Below are 16,595 nucleotides of genomic sequence, written 5' to 3'. Positions count from 1 at the left end.
TGACCAACAGAACATGTCTCCTGAAAGCCAAATTCCCTTAATTCTCCATTCCCAGAGTTTAGGAAGGGGTGGTAGAGGAGGCTTTGTTGGTGGGTGGAAGACACACTCTCTGAAAAAGACTTTGCTTTTGGGAAGGGATCTGGGTCGGTCTCTCACGCAGCCTCCATAGTCTAGTTTGGTGTACTTGAGGTATAACAACACCAGTAAGGGCATATTTTGTGTTGACAAACCACTATTTCAATAGACAAAAGTTTTAAAATGAAACATGTCCTGATGTTGTACTATATATTTGTTTAATTCTTTGTCAGTTGAAATCCTCACAATCTCCTCAGTAATTGTTTCTTGAAATGCACTAAAAACACATTTCTTTGGGTAGACTTTTGCAGGCTTGTTATCGTCCAGTGACCTCTTTCTTGAAAAATCTATTCTACGGAATATTCGTAATTTCCATTGTGGTTGTATTTGTGCATTTTTAAATTTGTACTAGATATAAAATGTTCCCAAAGTTATTTATCCTTTTGTTTATCAGACATATATCCTTCCAATCTTATTTGGATTTTTTTTTGTACAGTGCCATATTTCTCTTACATTTTCCAGAATGCACTTTGTATATTTTATACTTAAAGAAGACAAGACTATGCGCAGATAAAGGAACAATTTGAGATGACCAGTAAAACAGCTCCCAATCTAATCAATTAATGATTCTTTGGGAAAAATAATTTTGATAAAAGTGCCTGAATTAGGCAAGCATGGTAAAACAAAATTAAAAGAAAACAGGGATTGGAATGGTTTGGCAAATGTAGGGGAGTTAAAAAGTATATATTCAGTAATATAGGGGTTGGGAGGATAAGTAACAATTCAATAATACTTTTGCTGTAACCGTTTGCAGATATACTCACTGCTGAACAGCTTCACTCCGTCTCCAAGGTCACCGGGTGTGCCTATCAGTCAATGCCGACAGCTTGTCCGAACAGTCGATACAGAACCATCACTGGCGAATGCAACAACAGGTAACTGCTCACCTTGGCTTCCTTCGACATATAATGCCTGTGGGTCACTCTGAGCTATAAGGGGGCCACTGGAGTTGTGTAACTGTGCGGCTGTGGTGTTTTTCCGCATAATTATGGATCTGCCGCAATTGTTACATAATCCATCATCTGTTGCATAGTCTCCAGATTTTAACAAAAAAAATGGTTCTTATCTCAGACAGTTCAGAAATTTGTTAAAACACTGTGCCGTGTTTTGCCGCGCAGTGTAAGGACCCTTTGCCAAAGTACACTGGTCAGCGTTCTGTTGCTAATAGCTATGCTTAGATGTACTAATGAGATGCACCCCATGCCAAGACAGTGTTAATAAGTGTAAATATTACAACATAATGAAGTAGTACTATCCAAAAATGTACCCCATTACGCCACATAATTTGGTGTTTCTTGCCGCATATTTTCGTAAACCCAGCCATATAATTACGCCATCTTCTGCCGCATAATTCCAGCGACTCTAGATATGAGCACCTGGTCCTCAGTTGGAGACTGTCATACACAGGGTTCATGTAATGTTCAGCGCGATAAATTCCTTAGGACACAGAGATCCCCTCAAACAGGGAATTTGCTGCTAGTCCTCTGCTGCTGTATAGTATAGTTAATATGTGATTCAGGCTGGATGCTCTTAGTGGAACAAGCACAGAACCAAATATAGTTTGGGGGAATTGAGTACTGCCTGTGATAAGGTGGCACCTGTCTTTATTTATTTATTTATTTATTTATTTATAAATTTGTAAAGCGCCTGGTGACCCGGAGGCATCCCCGCGCTGTAGAAATGCGATGTCCAAAAGGAGGGGGGGGGCAGGACGACTATTTGGGGAATAAGAAGGTTTTAAGTTTTTTTCGGAAGATGGCGTGGGAGGGTTCCAGTCGCAGGTGGCGAGGCAATGCGTTCCACCCTGACGATGCTTTGACCGAGAAGCGGCGGCCGCCGGTACGAGCCTTCTTAAATTTAGGGACGATGGCTAGATGTTCGTCATCCGAGCGCAGTGACCTTGGAGCTTTGTAGGGGGTGACAAGGTCTTTCAGGGCGGCCGGGCCGGCGCCATTAATGAGTTTATGACTGGTGCACATAGCTTTAAAATCAATTCGCTGGCGGACAGGGAGCCAGTGAAGGGCCTTGAGGGCTGGTTTGGCAGAGGCTCTAGGGGGGAGGCCCAATATGAGCCTAGCCGCAGCGTTTTGTGCCCGTTGGAGTTTGGCTAAGGTGAACTCTGGTGCACCAAGGTAGACGGCATTGCTATAATCAAGTCTGGCTAGAATGAGCCCTTGAACCAGCAGCTTCCTGGATAGCGGGGGGAGGAGGGGGAGGATCTTGCGGGTAGACCGCAGGAGGCCAAAGCATGTTCCAGCGGTCTTGGTCGCCTGGGTTTTCATGGTAAGGCTTGGTTCGAGCCAGACGCCTAGCGTTTTGATTTCAGTCTTTGGAGTGGGAATCTCGCCAAAGGTGTCCGGCCACACTGCGACGGGGATTGAAGACCATTTATTACCCAGGAGCATAATTTCGGTCTTAGCCCCGTTCAATTTTAGGGAGGATTCGCACATCCAGGAATAAATGTCCTGGAGACAGTTCCGCAAGCTGTCTGGATGTTTGTCCAGCTGGGAAAGGGAGACGACCAGTTGGGTGTCATCAGCGTAGTTGACAACCTTGATCCCATGGGGGGTCACAACATCTTCCAGGGGGGCCATGTAGACATTAAACAGGGTGGGACTAAGCGAGGACCCCTGCGGAACTCCGCATGTGAGTGGAAGGGGGTCTGAGCGAGAATTGCCGTCCCACACCTGAAAAGTGCGGCCTGATAGAAAGGAGTTAATCCAGGCGTGTGCAGAACCCACGATTCCTGCACTGGCCAGGCGATGTAGAAGGACACGGTGATCCACCGTATCAAAGGCGGCACTAAGGTCCAGGAGGATCACCGCCACTGATCCTCCTGAATCCAGAATGCGCCTTGATTCCTCAATGACGGAGAGGAGGGCTGTGTCCGTGCCCTGGCCGGGCCGGAAGCCGGTTTGAGATGGGCGCAGGATTTTGTTGGTCTCAAGGAATTGGGAGAGTTGGGAATTAACTAGTTTCTCTGCCATCTTGCTGATGCATGGAAGGAGTGATATGGGTCTATAATTAGACATGTCGTCAGGATTCAGATGGGTTTTTTTTAGCAGGGCTTTGACAACCGCGTTTTTCCAGCTGGGTGGCACTGTGCCTTGGCGTAAGGAGGTGTTGATAAGATCCCTGATGGTGGTGACTATGCTGGGGGCGGCAGTTTTTAATATTCTCGCCGGGGCTGGGTCAAGAGGTGAGCCACTTTTCATTTTAGATAACGTGGAGGTGACCTCAGTGAGAGAGGTAGCTCTGAAGGAGGACAGCTGCGGGCTGTTCGTGCAGACCTCAGTATCCGGGGGGTTGAGAGGGGTAATCATGGGGAGGGAGTCCAGTATTCGTGTGATTTTAGAGTCGAAGAAGGACGCAAGGTCATTACTTCTGTCTGGGGGGGCATGGGAGGCGCTAGGGGCCGATGGTAGGTTGAGGAGTTCTTTGACGATCAGGTACGCTTCTTTTGAGGAATTGGAGGCGTTTTGGATTCTGTTGTCATAGAATCCTGCCTTGGCAAGTTTGAGAGCTGATTTATAACGTCTTACTGAACTATTGTAAAGGTCTTTGTTGCTATGTAGCCAGTCTTTTCTCCATTGCCTCTCGGCCTTTTTGCACTCTTTGCGTAGGTCCCTAAGGTCAGCATTGTACCAGGGGGCTTGGCCCTTTATCCTGATTTTAATCTCCCGATTTTTTATGGGGATGAGTTTGTCGAGGGTGGACGATATCCAGTCTCTGACTTGGGAGTCAGCGATGGCGGGGTCTGAATGTCACTTGCCATTTCAGAGGAGGAGGTGTATCACCTGTTGAGTAGATTCTTACAGTTGGAAGGACATTGTTTTATATCACAAAGGCATCATCTGAATGACTACATGAATGAATGCATCATTTACTGCATAGTAATTTTAAACCTTTGCAACTCAAGCTGGCCTAAATATGTTTTCATCAACAGGACACTTCATATTATGAAAGACAGTTTAAAAACATGTTTTTAGTAGTTCATACAAACAAAAGCTGGTATAATGAAAATCATATTATATTATACATCTAAGCAGCTGCTACTTCTCACAAAATAGCCACCACAAGGACGGAAGCTCCACTACAAGCTCCTCTACTCTTGGAAACATTAGGTTCAAATTCTTCTCAGGACATCCCATCCAGGAATGCAGCTGCAAGTTATGAGACCTGAATCAGAATCCAAAGAGGTTTTCAGTCCCACCTGCTCTCTGGTCACTTATAATTGCATGAAAAGCCAATGGCTCCTTCGTCCCCATGACCAAGCTGGATGTGAGATGAAATGCTACTGCCTTAAAGAGCCTGTGGTTCATGGAGGAAGGCTGAGGTGAGTGCTGGCACAGCCTCATGCTAAAGGAGCTGGTAGCAGGGTACAGAGCCAGTAGTGACCAGGAGAGGAGGCCTCCACTGCTCCTGCACTCACCCTGCTCCACCTACATCACTGGTACTGCCCATCAAGAGTCAATGATTGCCCACCTACTGCGTCTGTAATGCCGAGTTCTTAAACCTGAGCTCAAGCTTGACTGTCTCTACGACTGTCCCAAGCCGGGCACCCTCTGCCTCCTTTTAAGGCGTGAGGCTGGACTTGATACGATTGACCTGTCTCTATTAAACCCACCATCTTGTTTTAAGTACTTCCCTCTGCTCGTCTCCCTCTGCAAGTTTTCAAGCCTTGAATCCATGAATCTCCCTCTGATGCTGGAAAAGAGTACCTCCACCAACCGTATGAAAAATAATCTGTCAAGCAAAAAGACTACTAGTCACCTTTCCTCAAAAGAACCAAGTACTAACCCACACCAAATCTTGCAGTAAAACAGTATTTAATGAAACTGCCACACAGTGCCCTTCACTGCAATAGGGAACTATGAAATTAGCTAGAATATAGACCGTGCTTTTGGACCTCATTTATTTCTAGCAGCAATAGTAAGCCCAACTGTACTCACCTTCAGCTTTATGGACATGAACAAATTCCATCTCTTTCGCCTGGAAGCTGTGTTAGTATAAACCCTATAGAAAATTCCTCCCTCTGCCTACAACCTTACGGCCCCTCCAACGTTCTCTCTTCCCAAACCGTCTGATTATCTCCCAAATTCCTCCAATGCCTCCTAACTTTCATGGTCCTCAAAATCATTCTCCTCTGCTTAATCCTTAGGTAACACTCAGCCTACATTCACTTCTAGTGCACCAGTTTAATACTGTAACCCATCAGGTCAATCAAAGCCCCATCTCCCATACTCAGCCCCCAGCCTGATAGGGCAATCCAAGTTTTATCTCCAAGAACTACACTTTTTCTCCCCCTCCAGATCTACAATCTCCTTTGAATTTAAGATTTATTTTAGGGCCCACCTCATCTACCAACCTAACCAATGGCCCAGATAAATAATCCGGAAAGATAGACTATCAAGATGTAATCGTGAACCTTGCCTCAGGAGAAAACAATCCTCTCTCAATGATAGAGACATTTGAAAAGTTGTTGAAGTTTATATAGACTCTGTGAACTAGTTGAAAGCCAGATAATCACATGCACCAATGCTAAACAGGTAAGTGACCAACCCATTAAACTTAATTATCCCAGTTATTATAAACAATAGACCTCCCCACACCTACCCGTAACTTAGGAGGCAGTAACCTGATTTCAATACTTAACAGTCAGCTGCACAACCCTGTGTTCATTACAAGACACTCTTTTCTTTAATGCATGCTGCACACCTGTTCAGTAGTAAAGTACTGTATGTAGATTTCTAACACCATCTTGAATTTCAACCTTGAAACCCTAGTCATAACTGGAATAGGGCTCTCCGAGTCCTTCAACATCCTTCTCCTCTAGCAGTATTTCCCTAAACGGTGTAACTGAGAGGACAGGCATGGTGGTGGAGTAGTTCTTATTCATAAGATCACATTAGGCTTCTGAAAACTTCCTTCTGTTTTGTATGACATCTTCCAATGCCTATCAAAGGAGATCTTCACTCATAAGGCATTTACTCTCAGACAAAATGTCATCTACCACCCCCTAGTAAAGATAACACATTTATTGAAGAGTGCATTGACTTCATTATGTTTCAACTGTTGTTTCCTGAGGCCAGCATCTTCCTCTGTTATTTCATCTATATTGGAGTGACATCCAAGACCAATCTGTCAATCTATTGCCTTCTTTCCTTGTTTTCAGCATTTTCATACAAAGCTTTTAAAACTCCTTATAGTTTAATGCCTACCTTCTTGATCTGCTCTTCTCAAAGGATATACCTTTGTCCGCCAAAGACCTCATACTAGTGGGCTGGTCTGACCATTTTCAGATTTAATTCACTCTGGCCTTTGGCCACTAGAAAACCTAATGACAACAGAAACAAGAGACCATGTGGTTTCCTGACACTAAAACCATAAACATTACAGCTCTTGTCAAAAGCGCTAGATGGAATATTTCCTCATGTGGTTCTCAGAAAGACATTAACAACATTACAGAGGAATACTGTAGCAACAATTGATGGACAGAATGCTGGCATGGTGAGCAAAAGAACAATGAATTTACCCCAGATCTGTGATTGGGGGTGAGTGTCTGAAAAGTTGCAGCACCCCATCCATCATCTCCTTGTGTTTATGTTGTTAACCCTAACCGTGCTGGGTAGGCCCAGACATGGTTCCCGGGCTCACTGTGCCACTGGATTCAAGCTAGCCTGGTTGATTAAGAGTGATTCCCCTGTTAGAAATGGGGGTATCTAGTTGGCAGAGGGAGATATATTTGTCCAAGTAGGGACCTTTCTTCATAGTCAGGGTAAGGGGGATACACTTCTAACATAACCCCTGCTCATCCCCTAGGTAGCTTGGCCAGAGCAGACCGGCTTATCTCAGAGGCAGTGGATAAAGCATTTTTGAATACATTGAGGAATACAGTGAAACCACTACAAATGGACAATACAAGTTTATAAAAATAAGTAATCTTTATCTTAATCAAAACAAGATCAAACAACAAAAATCCACCATACAATACTCTTAAAATTAGTTACTGTGCAAAATAACCTTCAAAAGGCAGGAAAAACATGAAAAAACAGTTCCTCCGACTTAGTAGCTCTGTGCGGGCTACCACGATACTAAATACAGCAGAGTCTAACAATTCCTGCCAACCACGCCGATATGGGTTAGCCAAAGCGTCGACAGACTCGGAGACAGTACCTTTTGTTGTTGCGGCCGACACAATGGTACGAGCCATTCCGGGGCAACCATCGCAGTTGCGATGTGAGATGGAAGCATTGCAGCCTGTGATGTCCTCACGACCCGGTGCAGGCAATGGCTCGTTGACAGAGTAGGTAAGACCAAGGCTTACGTTGCAGGGTGAGGTGGTGTTGATGCAGTGCTGGCAGGTCATGATGCGGCGACAGACCCGGTCAATGTACGAGTCGGGCAGCGACTGAGTCAAAGATGTCAGTGCAGCGTGTAGTGAAGTGTTGCAGAGTGTGCTGCCCACAAGAGGCGGTGCAAGCAGCAGCTCGTTGACGGAGTCGGTGAGACCAGAGTTACATTGCGAAACAAGGTGGTGTTCTCTGCGGTGCCTTCAGGACACGGACTCCTGCGACGGACTCGGTGACATAGTCGGTTGCCCTTTTCTTTTCCAGGCTACTGAAACCAGCGGTTCCAGAAATGATGCCCAGAAGTTTGGTGAGGTCTTTGATGTTCCTGAGACCTAGTGAAAAAGGGGCGAGCTCAATCCAAGCCCTTGGGGATCTTTCTCAAGCATGGGACAAAGCAAACAGCAAAGTCCTTTTTCATTTCCTTAGTAGCAAGCAGCCACTGCAGGCCAACCCCAGACAGCAAACAGCACAGGGGCAATATTCCTCCTCAGCTTCTCCGGCTCTTCTCCTTTGCAAAGGTTCCTCTTGATTTCCAGAAGTAATCTCAAGTTCTGGGGTCTGGACCCCAATATTTATACTACAAAATCCTTTGTTCTCAGTTGCAGAAAAGCCCTGTGCTTGGCCAAAACCTGTTCTGTCCTCTTTGGTGCAACTTCCTAGCAGGAGGTGGAGACAGCATTGTCCTTGGCAGACCAGGCCTATTCAGATGAAAGGAAATCTCCTCTCCTTATTCTAAATGCAGCCTAGCCCTGCCTCATCAGGCTCTCTGGTGCCACTACTCCCCTCCAGCTCCTGTCATCCAAAAGTCAGACATGCAATACACAAACCTATCAGAGACACACTGGATGGCTAAGCAAGAAAATGCCTACTTTCTAAAAGTGGTATTTTCAAACACAGAATGTAAAAATCACCTTAACTAAATGATGCATTTTAACATTTCGGGTTCAGGCGTATATAACTTTATATTCCCTCCTTGTTCCCATGGGTAGTTATGTTTATAAGATGTAATAAACAAACTCCCCATTCTATCCTATGGAAACAGGTAGCCTTGCAACAGAGAAAAACAAAACTGGCAGTAATTCACATACAGGACAGGCCAAACACACCAGGGCATGTCCTACATTTTCCATACAGTGCACCCTAACAACAGGGGTACCTTGGGCCTACCTTGTGATTGACTAACATGTAGGAAAAGGGATGGTTAGGGCCTGGCAGGTGGGAACACTTTCCAAGTAGACAGTGCAGTACTAGACTACACAGAGGCTCTACAATGGCTGGCCAGAGTTACATTTACAGGCTGCTTATGTGGGTGGCACAATCAGTGCTGCAGCCCACTACCAGCATTTGATTTACAGGCCCCGGGTACACACAGTGCACTGCACTTGGGACTGACCAGTAAATCATATCAGCCAATCATGGAAACACCAATCAATAACAACAATTTGCAAAGGGAGCACTGGCACTTTGGCACTGAACAGCAGTGACAAAGTGCCCTGCGCATCTAGACTAGCAAAAACAAAGTCCAACATACTGCAAAAACACAGGAGGCAAAGGGTAAAATTCAGGGGGTCCCACCCCAATGGTGCCAGGTCTAACACTCCCAAACAGGTCCTTGGGTGCTTGTCTCTGGTCCAGCGAGGACCTGACTTGACAGTTTGCGCTGGACTGTTCCCATGAAAAGCAGGGTCAAGCCAGATTTGCACATGGCTGGGTCTAAACTTGGGTGGCATGGTGAGCAAAAGAACAGAGAATTTATGTCAGATCTCTTGACTGGGGGTGAATGTTTAATTTGTTCTACATTCCATCATTTGTGTGTCTTTTAGGGCTGGCACAAGAAGATGTGCATCTCTCATTTTCAGTTATAAGTCCCCTCTCATTAATTTTGTTTCTTAATGCTGTTATGTTCTTTAAGCAGAGATGAACAGAGGACATGGACCCAAGTATTTGGACTGATCTATACTTTATAGGGGATACCATCTTTACTCCTGGGCGTGCTCTTGTGCTCTTTTTCACACCAAGCAAAGTCCCAGTCTGAAATGCCCTGTTTTCCACACTTTTAGCCCTTCTCCAATCCTCATGAAGGAAGTGGTGCCCATTGTCCATTTGACAACCCCATGTGTCCTTCAAATATAACCGATAACTCCAACAATCACTCAATGCTTCCCTTCCAAGTGATATAACAGTCAAAAACCCACCCTACATCCCCACTGCCCATGGTTCGAAAGACAAGTGTGAAGACTGTTTTCTTCTTTGCAAAGAAAATACATTCTTGTGAGGTCTCTCTTTCACCCGGTCTGTTGACCGTGATGACCAAAAGCTCACCTGTAAGGCACATTCTTGCTGGTCTGATGTTGATGCAGTATCGAACATGGAGCTATTCAAAACTAAACTGCCAAGTCACTTCAATGCTCTGTGCCAGGATCCATTAGTAATGAGTTTGTCAAAGGGCTGCTCCCCGTCTGGACGACTTTAGTGAATTTTTCAGCTATGCGAGATACCTTCCCAGATAGTCTGAAAGTGTCTGAAAGTGGGATATACTCCTGCCTTCTGAAAAAAGCCTGTGCAGACTCCAGGAACTTGAACAACTACTGGCCTGCCATAAATGTTTCCTTCCTAGGCCATATGAGAGAAAGCTGGATAGTCTCACAACTTTCTTTTGATATCCAGACAAACAACCTCCTGGACTACTTCCAATCAGGCAGGGCTGCATCACATAGACCTTAATACAACAAGTGCTTGATGACGCACCCTGTTTCCTGAAATAGAGGAGCCCCTGCCATTATCTTCTTCTATACCTTTGATGCAGCTAATATCCTGAAAGAATAAATGGGCACTGAGGCAACAATTCTAAATTGGATTACCTATTATTTCTCCAACCCCTTCCAAGCAATTAAAACAGTGAGTTCCATATCATGTGAAGTTAACCTCAGGAATTAGTATTGTCCCATACTTTGTTTATCTAGAGACTCTTCGAGAAATCCTCAGTAATGTTCGTATACTTTATCACCAATATGCTGATGATAATTAGAGCCTTATCAAAATTTCCTCCTCAACCAACACCTAGTTGCTCACCAACACCCTGCCCAGCATTCAAAAGCAGCTTCCATCCACAACCTAAAACTCACCCAACTAAAACAGAACTCTTTTTAATCTTACCGCAAAAATTCCTGTGTACCTGTCCAAGATCGGATTAAATCTTGTTCTTCCTAGGCTGCATACTAGTGATTGTGGACAGTGTGAAATGAATAGGATTCATATTTGACAATCGGCTTAATCTACAATCTCATATCTGGACAATGGCTACAAACTCACGCTACCACCTTAGATTACTTTGGGATATCAGACAGGGCATCCCTAACTAAGACTTTAATTCCCTAGTCAGAACACTAGTTCTCTCCAGATTGGACTTTGGGAACATCCTTCTAACTGATTTTCACTAAAGTTCACCTGGGCTCCCTCAGACCTATTCGTAACAGTGCCTCTTTGATTAATTCAGGGTACATCTCTCTTATGCTTCTCACTTGTGAATGGTTCCACATTGGAGAAAGGGCACAGTTTGAGACTGTCTGCCTTATTCAGAGAGTCCTGCACAACTCCAAAGCCTCCTATCAGGCTAAGAAACTAAAAATCTCTAGTGTACAACTGTGGTCAAGGAATGTTGAATCCCTCCTACTCAAACTACTGACAAATAAGTGTATTGCATGAGGCAGTCCTTCTTCAGTATTTCCACTAGCATCTGCAACTCTCTCATCCAACTCAACACATGGTCCCCATGTCTTGTTACTTTAAAAGAGGAACTCAAAACCCTTCTCCTCTTCCAAAGACACTTTGTTCACTGACTGCTGTTAACACCACCACCCAATGTCCATTGCCTCTTCTTGACTGTATTGTTCTCCGGTACATAGTTTCTATTATTTGTCCACATTATTTAGAATTCTCTTTTACAGCGCTCTAACTTCCTTGAGCCACATTTGCGCTATAGGATGTTCCAAAATAAATAAAAAAGGAATGTATAATCCATATATTTAACAAAAGAACTTAACAGTGGTGCATCACGCTCTTTCAAATAATTATCCAAGGCCTCCTTAGAGCAATGGGTCTCGATCCCTAATAATGGTGGTTATAAATATTTTCTTCTGGAGTTCTAATAAAGATTTACTTTTTTAGTGTTTGTCTGTCCAGTTCCTTTTTCTTCTTTCTTTCTACCTTAGGATCCCATTTTGTGGTTACTGAACACTCAGTAATGGAATTGCAGTTGGTGTTCCCTGACATTCTTTTGCATTCTGTTCAATTAATTTCAACACAACACCATTTTATTGCTATATCTCAAAACTTTCAGTTCAAAGACTGCTCTTCACAGCAGCATTTGATCGGTGGGTAACTCAATATAGTTGACCTTGCAATGTTTAACACCAAGATTATTAGCAGAGCCTAATCCCAGCATTCTTACATTCTCATTGTAGGAGGAATACGCTTCTCGGTGCTTCAAACAGGGGGTTTGCTCGTTGGCTTCCTGCGGAATATGAAGATGGACGTTCCCTCCCCAAAGGATGGACAGAGAACAGAAGAATAAATGGATTTGCACTCCCTCTGGTAGAGTATGAGAGGCTGAGCCTATGGTGAAGTAGGAGGGCTTCTGCTCTGTGATGTGACTGATGGTAGAGCCTGTGGTTAAGAGGGGAGTTGCCTATCTACCATACAATAGAAGGGCTGTACAAACCACGTTGTGTAGTAGGTACATAGTAGGGTTCACCAATTCAGACAGATTACTTCTTGAATATATCAGGTACCACATATGCTCCAAGGGAAAGTAGTCAGTAAAATGTAGATAGGACACCATACTTGGAGCCAAGATTGTTTGTTCAACCTCCCGATCCTACTGACTCTCACAGCGTACAATCCACGCACAACACTCACATCATTCCACGTATGCATCATCACTTAAGCAGTGTACCTCTATGACAACGCACATACAAATATATCAAATGTCATTGCTTTGCTGGTGATTATTGCTACATTTATATCCTGATTCATTACATGATTCATTACATTGGGTACAAATCAGTACAGGTAAGTATGTATAAATAATGAAAACATAGTAAAAAGGTAAAGGAGATAAATAGTATCAATATTAAATGATTTAAACTTGATTGAATGGCAATTTAAGTGAATACATAAAATATTAAGTTGAAATAAAATGTTTTAAGACTCCAGCACACTTCCTGAAAACAAGGGAATGTTTTTAAAGGAGAGGATGGGTGTTCACACACCCAACAGAGAAGGCAGTGTTCTCACTTTGAGAGCGTAACAGGTCTAGCCATGCTAGAAATGGGAAGGCGGTCCCACTTCCAGAGAATGAGAAAGTGGTCTTTTTCTCAGAAATAGAATGTGAAGTCTTATTGGTTGTGGAAAATATAAGTCTCACTTCAAAAACATGTGTGTGGAGGCATCTCATTAGAGAAGGTGGCTCACTCTTCCAGAAGAAGAGATGATAATCAATTTTTCAGGAGAGGAGTTTGTGGTCTCACTTTCACAGAAAGTGTGGGGTCTCCAGTCTAAAGGAAGAAAGGAAAACGTCATTGCGAGAGGAAATGACAATGATCTCTTGTCTGGATTAGGAAGGAGTGGCATTCTAACTGTAGACAGAGGGCTGATCTAATTTTTAGAGGAAGATGGGATAGTCTGAAGAATTAAGAATGTGTTTAAGCAAGTTGTGTTTATATAAGGAAGACCATCATCTTTCTCTGTTCTTTATTGCAGGCACGCGCAGTTTCAAACCAGATTGTCCAGTTTCCAAACAATGAAATCACACTGGATAATGAGCGGTCACTCACCTTCATGCAGTTTGGTCAGTGGACAGACCATGACCTGAGCCTTTCTCCAGAGACTCCAGCCAGAACCACCTTTGTTGAGGGCCTGGACTGTGACCACACCTGTGTCAAGGCACCACCTTGCTTCCCACTGATGGTATTATGCAGACCCTTGTTTACTGTACCATATCTGTTCACATGATAGGATTCGGCTTCCTCTAGCGCATGGGTACTCACAAACTTTCTGTCGGGACAAAATTACAGTGTGGTTTGTGGCCGAGGGCCGCACCGGTAGGGGTTGGGTCAGTGGGGGCATGGTCAGTTGGGGCAGAGGGGGGGCTAGAGTAAAAAAATCAAACCCGTTTCAAAACATTAGACAATGAGACAATGCTGTATTTCAAAAGCAGATGTAACTACAAAGAGCACATTTTGATAATACATGTTTATTAGCAGACAATAGCAATCTTAAGAGCCATTGCATAGCTTCATATACACTTTGACCCCAATTCCATCACAGTCTCTCTCTCTCTCTGTCAGTCAGTCTCTCAGTCTCTGTCAGTCAGTCTCTCTTTCAGTCAGTCTCTCTCTCTGTCAATCTGTCTCTCTCTGTCAGTCAGTCTATCTCAGTCAGTTAATCTCTCTCAGTCAGTCAGTCTCTCTCTCTCTCTCTCTCTCTCTCAGTTAGTCTCTCTCTGTCAGTCTCTCTCTCTGTCAGTCTCTCTCTCTCTCTCTCTCTCTCTCTCTCTCTCTCTCTCTGTCAGTCAGTCAGTCTCTCTCTCAGTCAGTCAGTCAGTCTCTCTCTGTCAGTCTCTTTCAGTCAGTCAGTCTCTCTCTCAGTCACTCTCAGTCAGTAAGTCTCTCTCGCTCTTCTCTCTCTCTCTGTTATTCTTTCTCTGTCAGTCTCTCTCTCTCTCTCCCTATCAGTCTCTCTCTCCCCGTCAGTCTCTCTCTCTCTTCCTGTCAGTCTCTCTCTCTCTCTCTCTCTGTCAGTCTCTCTCTCTGTCAGTCTCCCTCTCGCTCTTAGTCAACCAGTCTTTCTCTCTCTTAGTCAGTCTCTCTCTCTCGGAGTCAGTCAGTCTTTCTCAGTCAGTCTCTCTCTGTCAGTCTCTCTGTGTCTCTCTCTCTTTCAGTCAGTCTTTCTCTCCCTCAGTCAGTCAGTCTGTCTCTCCCTAAGTCAGACAGTCTCTCTCCCTCCATCAGTCTCTCTCTCTCTCTCTCTCTGTCAGTCAGTCAGTCTCTCTGTCAGTCTCTCTCTCTCTCTCTCTGTCTGTCAGTCAGTCTCTCAGTCAGCCAGTCAGTCTGTCAGTCTCTCTCTCAGTCAGTCTCTCTCCCAGTCAGTCTCTCTCTCAGTCAGTCTCTCTCTTAGGCAGTCTCTCTGTCAGTCAGTCAGTCTCTCTATCTCTCTGTCAGCCAGTCTCTCTCTGTCAGTCAGTATCTCTCTCAGTAAGTCTCCCTCTCAGCAAGTCTGTCTCTGAGTAGGTCACCTTCTCAGCCAGCCTCTCTCTCTGTTAGTCTCTCGCTCTCTCTCAACCAGTAAGTCTCTTAATTAGTCAGTCAGTCAGTCAGTCTCTCTCTCTACTCTCTCCACTTTCTCTCCACTCTCTCTCTCTCTCTCTCTCTCTCTCCAATCCCACACTCTCTCGCTCCACTTTCTCTCTCTCTCCACTCTCTCTCGCCCTCGCTCTCTCTCCACTTTCTCTCTCTCTCTGGGGGGTCATGGATACATTACTTGCAAGGTCCGTGGGCCGCCAAGAAAGGCCTGCTGGGCCGCTGCCGGCCCGCGGGCCGTACAGTGAGTCTCTAGCTGCTCTCCTTCTATGCTTGATGCAATCAATTAACAATTGAATTAGTAAAGTAAATTATTCTATAAGCTAGCCAATAGTGCAGCGGTTGAATAAAACGTTAAGACTGTCATCTACAAGACAGCTGTAATAGAACAACCCTGAAGAGGGTCAGGTACTTGCACCTCATTCTCTCTCCAAATGGCTAAAATGATGCCAAACAATTTCTCAGGCTTTCTCAGAACCAGGTCCTAAATTCGGTAGCGCTACTTGAAAAGTTCTGGATCTCCTTCACTCTGAATCTGTTGAGAGAATATGCAAACATTCTTCTTCTTAAAACATCTTCAAGCTTATGACATACTAGGGTTCTAATGAATTGGTAATACATAATCTGGCTGCATAATCTTCACTGTTTGAATATGAACCCAATTGTTACATTGTTCTTTAAAGCACTCCAATATCATTGCTGGAGATTGCTTAAATGTATAAAGTGTGTGTAGTAAATACAAAATATTTATTAAGAGAGTCTAGATTTTATTTTGAAGTAAGAAAATTAAGATTCCCAGCCTTCAAATCGCAACCTGGCAGGATAAATCAGGAGTGCCCAACCTATAATCTGGGGGTGTGATTGTTGGTAGGAATTCACAAATATACATATAGTGACTGTAAACAGAACTAATTTACTTACTTTATAGATATCCTAAAAATGTGCACTGATCCAGGCATTCTGGATTTATTTTGGACAGTCCAGCTATAGTTTATCTGTCAGATACTTCCTCTTGTAATTATAAGGGCCATCTGACCGTTTTTTCCAATGAGCAACAACAGTAACCACCAATGTCTTCACCACCAGTAACATTCCAATGGTGCTCTATCAAAGGAACCTTGGGATGTGACTTTCCAATTGTCTATCGTAGACCTTCCAAACATTCAATGCCAATAACCGATCAATACAACCATCAGTATATTGCCACCTGGGACAACCTGTAGACCCTGAAATATCTCATACCAAAATCAAAATCAAAGAGTCTCTGAATCGCCCATTTAAAAAAACAACATTTAAATGTAGCCTACGATGCCAATAAAGAATTTTTTATAGATTGAATAAATAAATAAATAAATAATAAATAAATAAATGCTGTCTAGGATGCCAAGGTCTTCTTCTTTATTACTCAATCCATAGAACTACCTCAGAGCTTTCGGAGCTCTGCTTTTAATGTTTCTTACAAAAATTCCCATACGAGTTGTACATCAACTTTCTCTTACTGATGCCCCTATATCTCCTGTAGCCTAATCAAAAAACATCAGCCTACTATATCTCTGCCTTTTTAAATCCATCCATGGAGGTTTATGATCACCACATTCAAAGCTGTATCTATAGAACCCATACAGGATCTCTACCTCTTCTTTCCCATAGAGGCATGTTTAAATAGTCACCTGGATTAATATATACAAAGAACCATCACCCACACCTACGTATAAAAAGTATCCTCTGAGGTTCAGAGTCTTCTTCTTCA

At 43.8% G+C, this 16,595-nt stretch overlaps 1 protein-coding gene across 1 annotated transcript in view; it reads left to right on the top strand.

Annotated features, from left to right (window-relative positions):
* LOC144822758 (myeloperoxidase-like) overlaps positions 1–16,595 on the top strand; it is a 33,912-nt gene that overhangs the window by 7,353 nt on the left and 9,964 nt on the right. Inside the window, exons 4-6 of the mRNA XM_078680617.1 lie at positions 890–1,010; positions 11,951–12,080; positions 13,248–13,454. Coding sequence (XP_078536743.1) covers positions 890–1,010; positions 11,951–12,080; positions 13,248–13,454 — 458 coding nt within the window. The remainder of the gene's footprint in view (positions 1–889; positions 1,011–11,950; positions 12,081–13,247; positions 13,455–16,595) is intronic.

Source organism: Lissotriton helveticus, chromosome 3_1, assembly GCF_964261635.1.
Source record: "Lissotriton helveticus chromosome 3_1, aLisHel1.1, whole genome shotgun sequence".
Lineage (NCBI taxonomy): Eukaryota > Metazoa > Chordata > Amphibia > Caudata > Salamandridae > Lissotriton > Lissotriton helveticus.
The sequence above is the reverse complement of the archived record's forward strand: the minus strand, read 5'-3'. Positions and strand labels throughout refer to the sequence as shown.